This window comes from Cricetulus griseus, chromosome 4 (assembly GCF_003668045.3).
Source record: "Cricetulus griseus strain 17A/GY chromosome 4, alternate assembly CriGri-PICRH-1.0, whole genome shotgun sequence".
NCBI classification, from domain to species: domain Eukaryota; kingdom Metazoa; phylum Chordata; class Mammalia; order Rodentia; family Cricetidae; genus Cricetulus; species Cricetulus griseus.
In genome coordinates, this window is record NC_048597.1 from 70,386,721 (window position 1) to 70,405,595 (window position 18,875).

The 18,875-nt window shown below is 43.2% G+C and overlaps 1 protein-coding gene across 1 annotated transcript in view; it reads left to right on the plus strand.

The window, feature by feature from the left end:
* Positions 1 to 391: 391 nt before the first annotated feature.
* The window catches only part of Cdc45 (cell division cycle 45), a 35,861-nt gene continuing 17,377 nt past the window's right edge, over positions 392 to 18,875 (plus strand). The window contains 8 exon segments of the mRNA NM_001246790.1: positions 392 to 442; positions 591 to 650; positions 1,458 to 1,550; positions 2,673 to 2,810; positions 3,968 to 4,111; positions 6,342 to 6,397; positions 14,927 to 14,975; positions 18,171 to 18,232. Of these exon segments, the coding sequence (NP_001233719.1) occupies positions 392 to 442; positions 591 to 650; positions 1,458 to 1,550; positions 2,673 to 2,810; positions 3,968 to 4,111; positions 6,342 to 6,397; positions 14,927 to 14,975; positions 18,171 to 18,232 (653 nt within the window).

Consider the following 18,875-nt stretch of genomic DNA (forward strand, 5'->3'; position numbering starts at 1 on the left):
AACGATATGTAACTGAATTTACTATGTCTAGGAGTGTATTTTCCTGAGTATCCCAGGATGAGATGGTAGGCTTTTCTTCCCGAAGTAAAGATGTCCGCCGAGCGTAGGGGGTTTTGGGTAACTGGAAGTCAAAGACAGTAACAAGGTTCGCAGCCTGACTCAAGATGATGCTTCTTTGGGGGGGTGGGGCGGGGGCGGGATTTCTCCAGCGGCGAATAGCAGAGCTTTATTGGCTGTCCCCAATAGGACCCAATCAGAAAGAAGGAAAGGCTAAGAACTATTGGCTGCTGGCGCGGGCCAATTGGAAGAGCCGTGATTTGGCGGGAGTATTCACCACCTCCCCGGCTACCGGTGTCTCAGCGCCAGCTCTGGGTATCCGGCCGCAGTGGCTATGTTCGTGTCCGATTTCCGCAAGGAGTTCTACGAGCTGGTCCACAATCAGGTGACTCCCATTCCACCATCCTGGTCCAAACCTTATTTGAGGGGAAGGGATGAGGGCGAGTGTCCGTGAATGGGCCAGCAGGACCGGGTGTTGCCACAGAGTTTGAAGTGCCTGTGCTCAACTCACCTGTCTGCATTTCCTCCAACAGAGGGTCCTTCTCTTTGTGGCCTCGGATGTGGATGCCTTGTGTGCTTGCAAGATCCTTCAGGTGAGCTTTGGATACCTTAGGAAGACAGGGCAGGGGGCAAGAGGTGAGGGAACAGGGTTGGCCCCAGCAGGAGGGTGGGGCGCAGAAAGGGAGGGACCAGAGAGAGCTGAGGAGCTGGTGACCCAAAGAGGGGCCCAACGGTCCCTCTCTGAACTATACTGGGAGACAAGTGGTGTTTTTGTTTGTTTGTTTGTTTGTTTACAAAAACTCACTTGAAAATGGTTTCACTCCTGAAATCTTTGAACCTATAAATGACTATCAAAGATGGAATTTGAGAGAGGACTGTGATAGTTGGGAGTGGCATCATAGTGAGTGCTGGAAATACAGGAGTCTGTTAGAGAGGATCATTAGTTGGGGCTTTAACTATACTGTGGTTTTTTACAATAAGTGGGGGTCAGGAACTTTTCAGAACACCTGTAATTAAAGTTACTTTCCCCCTTAGTGTTTGACTTTGGCAAAATTTGACAGATTTGGCAGAACTGTACACTGAACACTTACATCCCTGCCTCCTGGCTTCTCCTATTTTTGTTTGTTTGTTTGTTTGTTGTTTCTGACAGGGTTTCTCTGTGTAACCCTTGCTATCCTGGAACTAGCTCTGTAGATCGGGCTGGCCTCGAATTCAAAGATCTGCATGCCTCTGCCTCTCAAATGCTGGAATTAGTGCGCGCCACCACTGCCCAGCTCCTACCAAACAGCATATCACATAGATCTTCATCTCTCAGCTCAGCTAATTTGTTAGCTTGTTTCTGGTGATTCAAGGTAAGTTATCCTAAATGACAGGGTTCTGACAGTATGCTCTCTCTCCAGGCCCTGTTTCAGTGCGACCACGTGCAGTATACGCTGGTTCCAGTTTCTGGGTGGCAAGAACTTGAAACTGCATTTCTTGAACATAAAGAACAGGTATGAAATAATGAATTTTAGAATAATTAGGCTGCTCTACTCAGTTGGAGTTTCCTAATACTTAGCATTCTTCCTAGATCTAAAGTAGGATAAGTGTGTTTTAAAGTTTCATTACGATTCAAGTTATGATGGCAGGGTCAACATTTGCCCCCCCCCCCAAAAAAAATCACCAATTTGAGGCAAGTCCGAAATACATATAGCAAGTTTGAGACCAGCCTCAGCTACATAACAAGATCATGTCTCAAAAATAAAAAAGGTATGGATGTGGACAGCATATATTCTGACCTCACTTATTTTCCTAGGATACGCCACTGCTTTCTGTTGTCTCCTCAAGAAAAAGCATTCCAGTTTCCAAACACATGTTTTTCCTTTGGAATTAAATGGCAGAACCAACACTCCTTACCTATGCTTGGGGCCAGATGAGAAATGGACATTGTGGCACCCGTAAGGAGTAGGTAGGGCATGGCAGAGGGTTTCTGGAGTCCCTGACCACTTCTAGAAAGACTTGGAAGAGATTTATTCAAAATTTGAAGTACCTGTACTGGTTGAGTTTTCTCCTCAGTGCTGTGAGACAAGAACTTACTTGATAGCCCAGGGTAACCTTGAACTCTTAGGCAGTACCCCTTCCTTGACCTTAAAGTGTTATATTGCAAGTGTGAGCCCACAGCCAGGCAATTGGGTGTTACTGAGGAAAGGTTTTTCTGTAGTGGGTAGTTTGATAAAGGACTTACTATTTAGGAGGCCATAAAGTAGGGGCTGCCCAAGATTTACTGCAAACCCTTCCCCACACAATGCTGTTAATGTGGTAAGGCAGCAGGACAGTATAGTTCGGCAATATCCAGAGAGCCTTTGGTATGTGTGTGGAGTCATGGTCTGTTCTTCATTAGCTGTTTGAGTCTGTGCACAAGTCTTGAGTTTCCTAAGCCTCATCATGCTCTTCAGGAAGCAAGAAGAGCCCCAGAGCCTACTTTACAGTGTCATCTTGGAAAAGCAGTAACCAAGCCAGCTGTGGGCAGTTGTCAATCCACTTGCCATTCCTCCTGGGCCTTGCCATAATGTGTTCAGCAGAGGAGGAGGGCCTCCTTGATGCAGTTCCTTCACATTGTCTCTGTCTCCTTTCAGTTCTGCTATTTCATCCTCATAAACTGTGGAGCCAACGTAGACCTACTGGATATCCTTCAACCTGATGAAGACAGTGTATTTTTTGTGTGTGATACCCACAGGCCAGTCAATGTTGTGAATGTGTACAATGACACTCAGGTACCTAGCCCTTTCAGGGCCTTCCCTTACGTGTGCTCTCTTTTTAATCAGTCTGTACGTCTATGCTGTGACAGCATTGAACACATCTTCTTTGTAATGTATACCCCACCTCTCAAGTTAGGGAGTGTGTTCAATGCAAGAACTTCATCTTATCTTAGCTTGTGGGCATTTACACAACACATTTGTGGATCTTGCATCATTTGGAAGATGGAGGATCAGAATATTTTAGCCCAAAATGTCTCTACTATACTTATTCTGAACCTCTAGGTGTTAAATATGCAACCTAGCACAGACCAGCTGTCTAAGCATTCTGTGACTCTGAAATCCTCATAGAGAAATCAGTCTGGAATTGCTATTAGAGACAAGAATTGTGTTGGCTTAGGGGTTCATGTCTGTCTTGACCCGTTTGTATCTTTATAAGAAAATATCTGAGACTGGTTACAGTTAACTTACTGTTCTGTATATTCAAGAGCATGGTGCAAACATCTGCTGTGCTCTTGTGAGACCCCTATAGTAAATGGTTTCCCAATAGAGGGAGTGTGTGGGAAAGTGAGAAAGAGTCCGTGGTGAGACAGGAAACAGCAGAGCAAGCTAAGGAAATTTTATAACTACCTGCACATGGAGACTAAGCCTCTACAAGGCCTGACACGCTTCTGAGAGATGCTGTTACTGCATCAGCAAGGGGAGAGCCCTGACTGACCTAACACTTTCCAGACCCCACCTTTAAATGGCTCTACTCCCTCAACACCCTGCACAGGCAGCAAGCTTCTGGCTTGGTGGACCCTTTGGGAAATAAATCATATCCAAATATCCAACCATAGCAACATTTTCATATCCTATATCAAAAGTCAACTGGTGAGACCTTTATTTTTGTTTTTTAATGTACACATAAGAAAGAAACATTGCCCAGACATAAAGTGGACTGGAAATGATTTTCAAACTTAGTTTCATAATTTCTGCATGCCATGTGAGACAACTCTGGTGCCTTACTGAGTGGTGCCGAGAAGCCTGGAGCTCTTCTTATACAGGTGCTATTTGTTTATCCAGAAAACTTAGGAGCCAGCTGATTAAGAATAAGTAAGATCCTACTCAAGCATCCTGAGAAATGGCTTCCTAGCAGGGAGAAAGTTTTGATTGCTTTTTGTTTTATAACATAGATTAAGTTGCTCATCAAACAAGACGATGATCTTGAAGTTCCTGCCTATGATGACATCTTTAGGGATGAAGCAGAAGATGAAGATCTTTCAGGAAGTGACAGTGAGGGGTCAGAGCCTTCTGAGAAGCGTACACGGTTAGAAGAGGTATGTTTGGGCTGAGTGGGCATTCTGGAGAAAGCGCAACTAGGAGAGTTATATGTGAGCCAAGTGTGGTATTCTGGGCCTGGGCACAGCTGGGGGTACCAGGCAGTGAGAAGTGGAGTAGTTATTAGGTGTAGGTACCGACTCTGCCTTCTAGCCCCTATCTTTGTGGTCTCAGGCAGATTTCTGTAGTTATTTGAGCTGTATCTTATCTTACAGGAGGGTCCTGGCAGAGAAAATGAAATTTAGGACAGTTTAGCCCTATGTAGGAAAAGGTAGCAAATATTGAAAGAAAAAAAAAAAAAGACTCACTATGGAGCAACATTAAACATCTGATTCCCCCATAGTATTGCTCATTGCAGTTACGAGAAAGGTACAGTGTGTTTGTGATCTCTTGGCAAACACTCTAGGGAAGGCACTTTTGTGATCTGAGATTCGCCAGTGGAGGGGGCCTGTCCAACATGGGCTTCCACTAGCTGAAGGATAGTAGGTAGGCGGTGGCTGTCCGTCTAGTGTGGACAGCTACATTTTGTTCTGTTCAGCACTATTGTTGAAGAAGCTTGTGGCCCCTGATCTTTGTGGCACAAATGGGATTTGCCTCTGGAATATCTTAGGGTTTTCCTTTCAGACTTGGTCCTGTGTTTCCAAGGATGTGCTTTAATGGAATCCTTTCCAGCCATATTTGTGACATTCAAGACAGGGTCAGTCTGAGACAGGGCAGAGTTCTTCAAAACTAAGTGGCCTGCTGTCTCCAGACCTCCTCACTCTTGTCTTCCTTTCACAAGAGCTTTGGGCAGTCTCAGGATGTCCTCTTGGACTCTCTCTTCCATTGTTCCTCTAGCCATCTATCTCTTCATTTTATGTGTTCACTTTCTGGCAGACTTGCTGGTTTTTTATCTTATGAAAGTACAACCACCCTTTCCCCAACTTAGGTTTTATTTTTGAGGCAGGGTCTTGCAGTATAATCCAGGTTAGCTTCATCAAACTTTGATTCTCATCCTTCAGCCTCCTGAATGCTGACCCTGAAGGTCTGTGCCTCCATGCTTTCTGATGAGACATCTAGCCATTTGTTCTGCTTCCCATACACATAAGGGATTGTTGTGCATGAGTTTTTGTTGCCGCCTCTTTTTTTTTTTTTTTTTTCCTTTGATTTAATGCTCAGAAGTTTGAGTTTATTCTGTGTGAGCTTTCTCTGTCTTTTTATGGGGATTTTTGGGTTTTGGGTGGTTTGTTTGTTCTTTTTGAGACAGGGTCTTACTATGTAGCCCTGCCCCTCCTTGACAAGGCAGCTTTTGTTGGGGACTTTGTTCTCCTGTTGGTGTGCCCAGATTGTCAGCTTCTAGGCCTTCAAGTCTGTGTGAACACAAAAGGAAACCATGCCACAGAGAGGTCCCTAAATGTCACACTTGTGCTCCAGCCTTTGGAATTATTCTTAGTTTCTATAGTGTCAAAGGGTTTTAGATATGTTTAGAGGTCCCTAACTTCTGTGCCTGTGCTCCCACCTTTGGAATTGTACTTGGTTTCTATAATGTCGAAGGGTTTTAGATATGTCTAACAGGCATTGGGGACATCACAGCTCCATCTTATATAGTATCTAGGTGTTTTGGATGCTAGGCAGGTAGCGTGGCCAGATGTTGAGTGTAGTATTGAGCACATCAAGGAAAGCATAGGCTCTTCAGTATTTAGATGGTGTCTGCCAAGTTCCGGAGGCCTAGTGACACAGTCATCCCTCAGTTCTTCAGGTTCCCAGATATAAGCTGGACTTGGAGCCTGGACATAACTCACATTCTCCCTCAGGGGACTGTGCCTAGGGGCTTCTTTCAAAGTGTCTTGTCAGGCTTAACCTTTTTGTCTTAGATTCTTTTCTATTGTTATGACAAAACACCATGACCAAGGCAATGTATAAGAGAAAAAATTTAGAGCTCACGATTGCAAAGGGTTTGAGTCTATCATCACCACGGCAGGGAGCATGGCAGCAGGCAGGCATCGCACTGGAACAATAGCTGAAAATTTACTTTCTTACCTGCAAGTAGAAGACAGAAAGAGCACACTGGGAGTGAAGTGGGCTTTTAAAACCTCAAAGCCCACCGGTGACACACCTTCTCTAAGGCCACACCTCCTAATCTTTCCCAAACAGTCCCACCAACTGGGAAACAAGTATTCAAACATATAAGCCTATGGGGGCCATTCTCATTCAAACCACCACATTTTTCTTTTGTTTGTCCAATTTCAGGAGATTGTGGCACGAACCACAAAGAGGAGGCAACGAAGAGAGTGGGAGGCCCGGAGGTGAGTCCCATGGAGCAGCTCTGCAGTGGGCCTGGTACCTTTGGTGCTTCTTGGACACCACATTCCCTTAGTTAAGAATCTTGGGGCTGGCCGGGCATTGGTGGTGCACGCCTTTAATCCCAGCACTCGGGTGGCAGAGGCAGGCGGATCTCTGTGAGTTCAAGGTCAGCCTGGTCTCTAGAGCGAGTGCCAGGATAGGCTCCAAAGCTACACAGAGAAACCCTGTCTTAGAAAAAAAAAAAAACAAAACGACAACAACAACAAAAGAATCTTGGGGCTGCAGTGCAGTGGTGGCTCACACCTTTAATCCCAGCATTTGGGAAGGGCCAGAGACAGGCAGATTTCTATGAATTCAAGGCCAGCCTGCTCTACAGCGTGAGTTCCAGGACATCCAGGGCTACACAGTGAAACCCTGTCTCAAAAAAAAAAGAATCTTGGGGCCAGCCACTTTGGAGTGAATATGTGCCCATTGCTCTGAAAATCACCTTGAATCACCCTGTGTGTTGTCCTCAGGATCCTAAAATGACAGGACAGTCTCCAAATTCTTCTTATAGGAATGATGCCTTCACCAGATTTTTTTTTTTCGTCAGATGTAGGCACTTTTTCATTTATAAAAAAACTTATAGGGCTGGAGAGATGGCTCAGAGGTTGAGAGCACTGACTGCTCTTCCAGAGGTCCTGAGTTCAATTCCCAGCAACCACATGGTGGCTCACAGCCATCTGTTATGAGATCTGGTGTCCTCTTCTGGTGTGCAGATATACATGGGGGGAGAATGTTGTATACATAATAAATAAATAAAATCTTTAAAAAAAACTTATAAAAAGAAAAGATAGCTGACAATTGTATAAAACTTTTCATGGAAAGAAATATGAAGCAGAAAGTAAATTACTCATAATTTCTCTTACTGCATTTATAAAAAAACAGGCGCTTTGAGATGAAAATGCTAGAATGGTTTTTCCAGCTTGAAGTAAATTGGCTTGCTAAAGATCTTAGCTATTGTCCTCTGTGGTCCAGCTAAAGGTTCTGCATACCAAACATGGGAAAGAAAACTGTCCTATAAAGACAATGTCAGGCCATTTCTGGAAGTGACCACAGTTCAAGGTGTTTGGATTTCTTTTCTGATTATTCTCTGAAACATTCTGCATTTCTCTCTGAATTATCCATATTTGTGCATATTTTACTATCAAGTTACACATCTAATTTTGCATTTTCTACTTAAAATAGTTGGGACAAGACCTCACCATATAGCCCAGGCTGGCCTTGATTTATGATGCACCTGCAGCTTTCCAAGTGCTAAGAGAACAGGGGTGTGCCACTATGCCTTGATATAATTATTTTTTATGCTTCTGAATTCATTTTTGTTTTTGTTTGTTTGTTATTGAGACAAGGGTCTCCTGTAGTTTAGGCTGGTCTCAAACTCACTGTGTAGCCAAGGATGAACTTTAACTTTTAATCCTATTTCTATCTCTCTAGAGATGGGATTGCAGGGAATTACAGGTCACCACACCCGATTTATGTGGTCCTGGGCCAACTCTATTATCTGAGCCATGTCCTCAGGTCACAGATCTTTATACTTCTGAACAGCCTTTTAAAAACTGCTTAGTTGTTGGGTGGTGGTGGTATTGGCGTCGGCACACACCTTTAATCCCAGCACTCGGGAGGCAGAGGCAGGCCGATCTCTGTGAGTTCAAAGCGAGCCTGGTCTACAAAGCAAGTTCCAGGACTGTTACACAGAGAAATTCTGTCTTGAGGACCCCCCCACACCTCCCCCCAAATAAATAAAATAAAAATAAAAACTGCTTAGTGTTTAAGGCATGTGTGTTGATGTACCCATTTAATCACAGCCCTTGAGAGGCAGAGGTGGGTGGTTCTCTGCAAGTTCCAAGCCAGTCATGGCCACCTAGCCATACCCTAACTCAGAAAACTCAAAAAACAAAACAAGAGGCTAGAGAAATGGCTCAGTGACTAAGAGTACTTGTTGCTCTTGAAGAGGACCTGGGTTTGATTCTCAGTACCCATCTGTAATTTCTGGGTATTCACAGGTACATATCTATACTCATAAAAATTTTAAAAAATCAAGAGAAAAAAGAACCCAGAAGCAGCTTAGTATTTAATTATTTCTTTTGTTTTGGTCTTTGTTTTTTTACTAACACATTAATTATGCATATTAACAGGGTCTAGTGTGATACTTCCATATGTGTGTGTATACAATCCTCTGGATTTAGTCCATAGCACTCATTTTCACTCATTTTTTTAAAATTTATTTTTTAAGAATTTTAAATGTGTTTGTTTTGGTATGGTATGGGTGTATATATGTGTATGGAGGTCAGTGTAGCAGTACTTTCTCATGGGACCGTCAGCTCACAAATAATTACAGAGACTTAGTATTATTTATGAAAGCTTGGCCTTAGCTTAGGCTTGTTCTCAACTAGCACTTATAACTTAATCCATTTATATAAATGTATCTTCTGCCACATGGCATTGTTTCATCTCACTACTGCCCATCCTGCTTCCTCCAAGTCTGGCTTATAACTTCACCTTTCTTCCCAGAGTTCTGTCTTCCTGAAAGTCCCACCTATACCTCCTGCGTAGCTATTGGCCATTCAGCTTTTTATTACACCAATCACAGCAATGTATCTTCACACAGTGTACAGATATCCCACAACAGGTCAGAGGTCAACATAGGGCATTTTTCTTTTCCTTTTTTGTTTTTAAATTCTTCTCTCATACATTGCATCCCTACCACAGTACCCCCCACTCTTCCCAGTCCTACCCTACCTTCCCTCTTCCCCAGATCCACTCTTCAGTTTCCCTTCAAAAACAAACAACAACAAAAAAAGAGCTGGCCTCCAAGAGTTATCAACTGAACTGAACCTGGCATACCAAATTACAATAAGACTAAGCAGGGTGGTGATGGTGCTTGTCCTTAATCCCAGTACTTGGGAGACAGAGGGACGTAAGTCTCTGTGAGTTCAAGGCCAGCCTGGTTACAGCTGGAGTTCCAGGACAGCCAGAGCTACATACACTAAGAGACCGTCTCGGAAAAACAAAATAATTACAAGACTAGGCACAAACTGTAATATCAGTGTTGGACAAGGCAACCCCATTGGATGAAAAGGGTACTAAACACAGGTGAGTCAGACACACCCCACTGTCACTGTTAGAAGTCTTACAAGAACACTAAGCTCCACATGACCTATAATATGAGGTGACCTAGCTCAGTCCTACATAGTTTCTGTGATTGTTGCTTCAGTTTCTGTGAGTCCCTATGAGCCCTGCTTAGTTGATTTTGTGGCCCCCTGTGACACCTGTTTTTGTGTCCTCGACCTCTCTGCCTTCCACAGTTCTTTCTCTCCCTTCTGAAGGGTTCTCCTAGCTCCACCTAGTGTTTGGCTGTGGGTCTCTGTATCTGCTCCCATCAGTGGTTAGATGAAGCCTCTCTGATGACAGTTGGGTAGGCACGGATCTATGCATATCGTAGAATATCATTGGGAATCATTTTATTGATTTTTTCCCCAGTTGTGTGTGGTTGTATTCTAGGTCTCTGAGCCATTCAGCCTCTGTTCCTTGGCAATCCAGGCAGTGTCAGGTGTGGGCTCCCTTTCATGACATGGACCTCAAGTTGGGTCAGTCATTGGTTGGGCATTCCCACTAGTTCTGAACCACAGCGCATCTTACAGGCAGGACAAATTGTAGGTCAAATAGTTTGTGAGTATTCTACTGAGTATTTTTGCATCCATGTTCATAAGGAAAATTGGTCTGTAATTCTCTTTCTTTGTTGAGCCTTTGTGTAGTTTGGGTGTCAGGGTAACTGTGACTTCATAAAATGAATTTGGCAATGTTCCTTCTGTTTCTATTTCATGCAGTAATTTGAGGAGTATTGGCATTAGCTCTTCTTTGAAATTCTGGTAGGATTCTGGGCTAAAACCATCTGGCCCTGTTTTTTTGTTTTTGTTTTTCTTTTGGTTAGGAGACTGCTTCTATTTCCTTAGGGGTTATAGGTGTATTCAAATTGTTTATCTGATCTTGATTTAACTTTGGCAAGTGATATCTATTAAGAAAATATCCCTTTTTGGGGGGGGGTACAGGTTTTTAAAATATGACCTAATGATTCTTTGGATTTCCTTGGTGTCTGGTATTATGTTCCCGTTTTCATTTCTGTTTGGTTAATTTAAATATTCTCCATCTTTTGGTTAGTTTGGATAAGGGTTTGTCTATCTTGTTGATTTTCTCAAAGAACCAACTCTTTGTTTCATTGATTTATTTGTATTGTTCTTTGTGCTTCTATCTTAATTGATTTCAGCCCTCAGTTTGTTTCCTGCCATCTACTTCTATTGAATGTGCTTACTTCTTTTTGTTGAAGAGCTTTTAGGTGTGCTGTTAAGTTGCTATTATGAGATCTCTCCAATTTCTTTATGTAGGCATTTAGAGTGTTATGAACTTTCTTCTTAGCACCGCTTTCATTGTTCCAAATAGTTTGGGTATGTTGTCCATTCATTTTCATTGGATTATAGAAAGTCTTCTAATTTCTTTATTTCTGCCTCGGCCAGTAGTAACTCAGTAGCGAGTTATTTAGTTCCCATGAGTTCATAAGCTTTCTGTTGTTTCTGTTGTTGAAATCCAGCTGTAATCAATGGTGGTCTGATAAGATGCTTGGAGTTATTTGTGTTTTCTTTGTATTTTTTCAGACTTGCTTTGTTACTGGGTATGTGGTCAATTTTGGAGAATGTTCCACAAGGTGCTGAGAAGAAGTTATATTCTTTTGTGTTTGGGTAGAATGTTCTGTAATGCTCTAAGGCTATTTGGTTCATGATGTCTATTAGCTCTAGTATTTCTGTTTAGTTTTTGTCTGGATGACCTGCGCACTGGTAAGAGTGGGGTATTGAAATCTTCCACTATCAATGTGTGAAGGTAGATATGTGATTTAAGCTTTAGTAGTTGCCTTAGTTTGGGTTTTTATTGCTGTGAATAGATACCATGACCATGGCAACTCTTACAAGGAAAACATTTGAGGGGGCTCCCTTACAGTTTCAGAAGTTCAATCCATTATCATCATGATGGGGAGCATGGCGGCATGCAGGCAGACATAGTGCTGGAGCTTAGACTGCTACGCATTGCAGGCAATAGGAAGTTGACTGACTGTCACACTAAGGGAAGCTTGAGAAAAAGAGACCTCAAAGCCTGCCCCCACGGTGATAGACTTCCTCCAACAAGACTACACCTCCTAGTAGTGCTACTCCCTTTGGGGACCATTTTCTTTCAAACCACCACAGTAGTGTCTCCCTTACACATCTGGGTACTCTTTCATTTAGGGCATAGATGTTAGAATTGAAAGATCATCTTGGATTTTTCCTTTGATGAATATGAAGGAAAAAAGAAGTCCTTCCCTTTTTGATTAATTTTGGTTTGAAGTCTATTTTGTTAGATATTAGAATGGCTGCACCAGCTTTTTTCTTAGTTCTATTTGCTTAGAAAATCTTTTTCCAACCTTTTACTCTGAGGTAATGTCTATTTGATATTGAGGTGTGTTTCTTGTATGCAGCAGAAGATGGATCCTGTTTTCCCATCTATCCTGTTAGTCTGTGCCTTTTTATTGGGGAATTGAGTCCATTGATACTGAGAAATATCAATGATCAATGATTGTTGTTGTTATTGTGGTGATGATACAGTGTGTGTGTGTGTGTGTGTGTGTGTGTGTGTGTGTCTGTCTGTCTGTCTGTCTGTCTGTCTGTCTGTCTGCCTGCCTGCCTGCCTGCCTGCCTGCCTGCCTGCCTGTCTCGAACACGCACATGAATCCTTTTTGGTTTTGTTGGTGTGAGATTATTTATTTCCTGTGTTTTCATGGGTGTAGTTATCCTCCTTGGGTTGGAGTTTTCCTTTTAGTACTTTCTGATATTGTTTAAATTTGACTTTAGATTCTGCAGGACATCTGTCTGGGCCCTTCTGGCTTTTAGAGTCTCCATTTGAGAAGTTGGGTGTAATTCTAATAAGTCTGCCTATTTATGTTAGCCTTTTTTCCTTGCAGCACTTAGTATTCTTTCTTTGTTTTGTTTGTTTAGTGCTTTTATTATTATGTGGTGAGGGAGATTTCTTTTCTGGTCCAATCTATTTGGTGTTAAGTATGTTTATAGGCATCTCTTCTTTTTTTTTTTTTAGGATAGGAAAATTTTCTTCTATAATTTTGTTAATATTTTCTTAGTGGTAGTGGTGCACACCTTTAATCCCAGGATTTTGGGAGGCAGAAGCAGGCAGATCTCTGTGAGTTCAAGGTCAGCCTGATGTACAAAATGAGTTCCAGGACAGCCAGAACTGTTACACAGATAAACTGTCTCAGAAAAAAAAAATTAAAAATTAAAAAAAAAATTCTGGGCCTTTGAGCTGGGATATTTCTCCTTCTATTCTTGTTATTTTGAGGTTTGGTCTTTTCATAGGGTACCAGATTATCTTGATGTTTTGAGTCAGGAATTTTTAAGATTTAACATTTTCTTTGACCCATGTATCTGTTTCTTCTATTATATCTTCAGAGTCTGAGATTCTCTTCTTCCATGGCTTGTATTCTGTTGGTAATGCTTGCATCTGTAGTTCCTGTTCTCGTTCCCAGATATTTCATTTTTATAATTCCTTCAGTTTGTATTTTCTTTATTGCTTCTATTTCCATTTTCAGGTCTTGAACAGTTTTGTTTCCTTCAACTGTTTTTTCTTGGCTTTTTAAAAGGGATTTATTCATTTCCTCTTTAAGGACTTCTATCATCTTAATAAAGTTGATTTTAAAGTTGTTTTCTTGTGCTTTGGCTGTGTGGAAATATTAAGGGCTTGCTGTAGTAGGAGAGCTGGATTCTGGTGTTGACATATTGCCCTGGCTGTTGTTGATTGTGTTCTTAAACTGGCATTTAAGCACCTGAGTTTGGGATGATTATAGGTTTAGGTGCCAGTTTCTTTGTTGTTGTTGGATGGGTGTTTTGTTCCTTGGTTTCCAATTCCTCTCTAGTCTTCTGGCCAAAGTAGCCTGTGGTTAAGTAAAGGCTCTCCATCTAAGTTGGGGACTGGACTTCTGGTGGCAAGGACGGCCTCTGATCTAGCAGGAGATTCTCTGCAGGAGTTCAAGGGGTGGGGGAGGGAGTGTTGATTGGGCAATTGCTGGGCAGGCACAGTGATAAAGAGGGAAGGGGAGGTTTAGGTCTGGTGGGCAGGAACTGAGAGTGGTGGTCTGTGGCTGGGGTGGGGTGGAGGGCTTCCTTGGGCTCTGGCTTTCGGTGTGGTCTCTGGTGGAGCAAGGGGTTTCCGCTGGAGTTGTGGCTGGGATGTGTTCAAGGTGTTTTTCTTGATTGCTTTCCACTTTACTTTTTAAACACAAGATCTTTCAGTGAATTTTGAGCTCATCAATCTGGCTACACTAACTGGCCTATGAGCTTTGGGGATCGTCTGTCTCTGCCCCCTCCTCCAACCCCAGTATATAAAACACTTAGTTCTTTGTGTGGGTGCTGGGGACCGACACTCAGTTTCCTTGTGCTTGCATAGTAAATATCCTTTATCAACTAAGCTAGCCTCAGCCTTTTTATTTAGAGGCATTGCCTTACTATGTAGCCCAGGATGGCTTCAACTGTTCAGTGTCCTGTCTCAACCTCCTGAGCACTGGAATTTCAGGTGTGTACCACTGTATCTGGCCTTTTCTCCATATTTATTTATTTTATTTATTTATTACACAGTGTTCTGTCTGCATATATGCCTGCAGGCCAGAAGAGGGCAGCAGATCTCACTACAGATGTTTGTGGTTGCTGGGAATTGAACTCAGAACCTCTGGAAGAGCAGCCAGTGCTCTTAACCTCTGAGCCATCTCTCCAGCCCTTTTCTCCATTTTTGAATTATAGGTCACTGTGTCTAGTACTTTATCATTACAAATAATTAATAACTTTGTGTACACAATGTTGGATCTCAAATTTGGAACAAATGGCTGAGATGCCTCTTTTACATATCAAAGTAGACCTGGCTGCCAGGTTCTCCCAGCATCCCTCAGTCCTTACCTGTAATAGTGTATGTCTGGCATACCCAGCCCTCTACCCTGAACTCTCCAGCCGAGGAGCTGGGCTGCCCTTCCCTATACAATCCAACCATTTTGGTTACATGGCCCCTTTCATCTACTCTTTACTTTCCTGGCGTCCTGATCTCCTGGCTCTCGCTACCCCCCCACCCCCCATGGCCCAGCTCAGTCTGGTCATGTTCACATCTGTACTGTCCCAGATGTCCCTGCCTCTGGCTACACTCTCCCTTTTATCTATAACAAACCTCCTCTTCCACCATACCAAGGAGCAGTCATATCCTCCTTTTTTATTTCTTTTCTTCATTCACACAATAGTGTGTCTTTCCTGTCATTTTGAATTGCTTTAATTTCTCAAAGAATCAGTAAGTGAAAACAAATGGTACTGTGATTTAATTTGTTTTTTTTTTTAAACTAAAGTTTTAGCCTTTTAAAAAGCTTGCCTTCCTGTCCTGCTGCTTCCAGTCAATGATACCATTTTGTGTTGTTACAGGAGAGACATCCTCTTTGATTACGAGCAGTATGAATATTACGGGACATCGGTAAGTATGAATAGATCTGATGCACTACAGAGTTCTAACTCTAGGGGTCAGTGTCCTAGAATGTAAGAGAGCAAAGGTTTTACAGCCAGAAAAACCTGGCTTCAGTTAGAGTTGCATCTCCCCAACTTGTGCTTTTGGGTAGGTGGTACTGCCTCCCTGAGCTGAGCTGTCCACTTCTGCTCCTCTGGAAACTGAATAGAATGGATGCTTCCCAGTGGAGTCTGATGGTGTAGCTGGTGGTTTTTTTTTTTTTTTTTTTTAACTTTGTGGTGGTGCAGAAGTGATATATACTCAGTAGAAACTGAATTTTTTAGTTAAGGACCTCTTATGCAGCTCTGGTAGCCCTGGGCTCCTGGTTTCAAATGATCCCCCTGCCTCCACCTGAGTAGCTGGGAATATAGTTATACACTGCCATACCTACCAAGATTAAAGACCATAATGGGAGTCTCTGCTTTCTGCCAGCCTTGACATGAGCTATTCTGCTTTGCCATGCCCTTCCCACTGTGGTGACTGAAACTGCAATCCAAAATAAATCTTTCCCCTTTGTAAATAATAACAATAATTTGCTTTTTTTTTTTTTTTTCACTTTTTGCAGTGCTAGGGATCAAACCTAGCACTCAAATGTGTTAGGAGTGTTCACCAGTGAGCCACCCCCCCCCCCAATACTTGCTAATTATTTTTTAATTCTAGAATTAAGCAAAACTTTATTTCATGAAGTAAAGCCAGGTGTGGTGGTGCACACTTTTAATTCCAGTACTCCAGAGGCAGAAGCAGGCAGATCTCTGAGTTTGAGGCCAGCCTGGTTTACAGAGAGAGTTCCAGGACAGCCAGGACTCCACAGAGAAACCCTGTCTCAGAGAGAATGTGTGTTCTCTATGCTTAACATTCTGAATTTTGAAGTTTTCTGAGCTACTTTCTGATTGTGCCTCACAGCCATAGTGTTCTAAAGCATCTAGTCAGCCAGAAGGTCCAGAGGAACCAAACATGCTCCACAGTGTGGTACAACTTAGCTTAGAATGTGGGGCAAGCTGGATGCATTGGATGCTGCATATTTCGTGGTGTTTTTGCAGTGTTGGGTTGAGAGTGCCTCTATAAGTTGAGAGTGCCTCCACTCCTTTCCAAGGCAGCCGTTGGGGTAGTCTGCCCTCGTGCCATTAAGCTACCAGCAGCTATTCTTTGTGTTCATCATCAAAAATACAAAGTAATGGAGCTAGAGAGATGGCTCAGCTGTTAACAGCAAGTGCTCTTTCAGAGGACCCAGGGTTGGCTCCCAGCACCTACATGGCAGCTCACTGCTGTCCATGGATCCAGGTCCAGAATACCTGCCTCCTTCTTCTGGTCTCTGTGGTATCAGGTACACAGATACATGCAAGCAAAACACTCACATATAAAATAAAACAAATATTTAGGAACACAGATTGGGTATGGTGGCTATTTTAGTTAGGGTTACTATTGCTATGATGAAACACCATGACCAAATTAACTTGGGGAGGAAAGGGTTTGTTTGGTTTGTTTCATCTTGTGCTTCCCTCACTTCATCACTGAGGGAAATCAGGGCAAGAGCTCAAAACAGGGAGGAACTTGAAGGCTGGAGGTGGTGTAGAGGCCATGGGGGAGTGCTGCTTACTGGCTTGCTCCTCATGGTTTGCTCAACCTGCTTTCTTATCACACCGGGAAGACCCCAACCACAATGGGGTGGGCCCTCCCAATCAATCCCTAATTAAGAAAATGCCCTACAGGCTTGGGGCTCTTACGGAGGCATTTTCTCATTTGAGACTTCCTTTCAGAGGACTTCAGGTTATGCTAAGCTGACATAAAACTAGCTAGCACTGTGACACATCCTTTAATCCCAGCACTTGGGAGGCAGATCTTTGAGTTCAAGGCCTGACTGGGCTAGTAGCAAGTTCCAGGCAATCTAGGGCTTCATGATGAGACTCTTATCTCAAAATAAATAAGCAAATAAATCTGTATTAATCTCTGTGCAAGAAGATTAAACTGTAGAATTACAGTCTCACACCTATTTTTAAGTAGAATTTAGAGTAGAAAGCCTGTTGATAGGTTCTATCAGTATTGACCAGAATATAGGGCCTTCAATAGCTCTAGAAGATATATGGTTCTTAACATACATTATTTAACATTTTTTTTTTTTGCTTACTTTATGATAGTGCAAAAGTGATATATGCTCGGTACAAACCAAATTTGTTTTCGATTAAAAACACTTTATTCAGTCTTCAAATTTGACTCTTAGACCTTGGATTCTTTTGGGTTTTTTTTTTTTTGGTTTTTCAAGACAGGGTTTCTCTGTGGCTTTGGAGGCTGTCCTGGAACTAGCTCTTGTAGACCAGGCTGGTCTTGAACTCACAGAGATCCACCTGCCTCTGCCTCTCAAGTGCTGGAACTAAAGGCGTGCGCCACCACCGACGGGCCTAGACCTTGGATTCTTGATATTACATTTCCCTTGTCTCATCTGTAGTCAGGGTTTACCATCCTTTAGCTCTCTGCTCAGCTCCTGCAGTGGGTAGGGAGGGAACTGATGCTCTCAGAAATGATCCTGACTTTCTCCCGATTGGGGGACAATTCCCTTGAAAGTTTTCTTCGTGGAGGAAGCCAGCATCTCACACTGTGTGCTGGTCAGATATCTATTACCTTCACAGTCTCACCACTCATGTTGCTTTCCTCTTCTGTACCTGAAGACCTTCAGGGGGAGTCCAGAGGCCCCTCCCACTTTAATATCCTGGGGACCAGAACCTGAGTCCTCATCATCTGGCCTCCTGGAGACAACTCTGAGGCTGCCTTCAAGCAGGAAGAAAGCAAATGCTTGGTGGACAGTCAGACAGCAGGGCCTCTCCATCTATGTTCTCATTATAGCCTTGACCTATAAGGTGTACAGAGGTCTCTGCAAACTGCTATGCCTGGCCTTCCCGCTGGGTGGCACTTTCTTTCCAGTCTTCATTTGCTACTTGATTAAAACTACAGATACAAGTGACTTTAGATAGCAGAGAGTTCAGGTGGGTGGAATTTCCCTGTCACCCTTCCTTCACTCTGATGAGGACTCTTTCCTCATGCTGGAAACAAGCCTGATTACCCTGATCTGCAGGCCTTGGATGGGCTCCTTGACTTAAAGCTGTCACCATTGCATTGCCCCTTCTGTGAACTCAATGGCTTTTGGTTTCAGGCTTTTCTGCTTCCTTGCAGTCGGCCATGGTGATGTTTGACCTGGCGTGGATGATGTCCAAGGACCTGAATGACATGCTGTGGTATGTAGCACACACATTCCTGTACACCCTGCAGCATCCATGTTGGTAGTCCTGCCACCAGCCAATGCCAGTGTCGCATGACACCCCCTGCTTCCACCAAGAATGTTAGGTGCAGCCCTCCCAGGGATGATTTACAACCCTAGTCTTCCTGGGGTTGAGTGTGAAGCTAAAGACCTCATATGACCTTATAGAGGACAGTGGAGCTCCTGTCTCCACCCTAATGCTTAGCCTTATGCCCTGTAAGTACACTAATTTGAGGTTTGAGTGGTATAGTCCTTACTAGGCATCCTTGCAGCCCTGGTACAATCCAATGCAGAATTGTCCCTGCCTGCATTTTCTCTGTGCAGACTACAACCAGGGCCTTGAACACACAGACCAGTGGGCCTGCTAGTTACCGGCAACTTGGTTGATCTAGAAATAAAATCCTTATAAATGAGAAGCATTGTAAACCTGTCCTGGCTCCACCTCCTCGGTCCCTTGTTTGTGGTCCTGGTTTTCTCTGCACAGTCTACCAAGGCCCCTCAGCTCTGATCACCACAGTGATCGTTACATTGGTCTGCAGATTCAGGACAGGCTAGGACTTTACAGGGCCACCTCTAAGCCCAAGGATGCTCTGCCATTCTCCAGGTGTGGGGATGTTGAT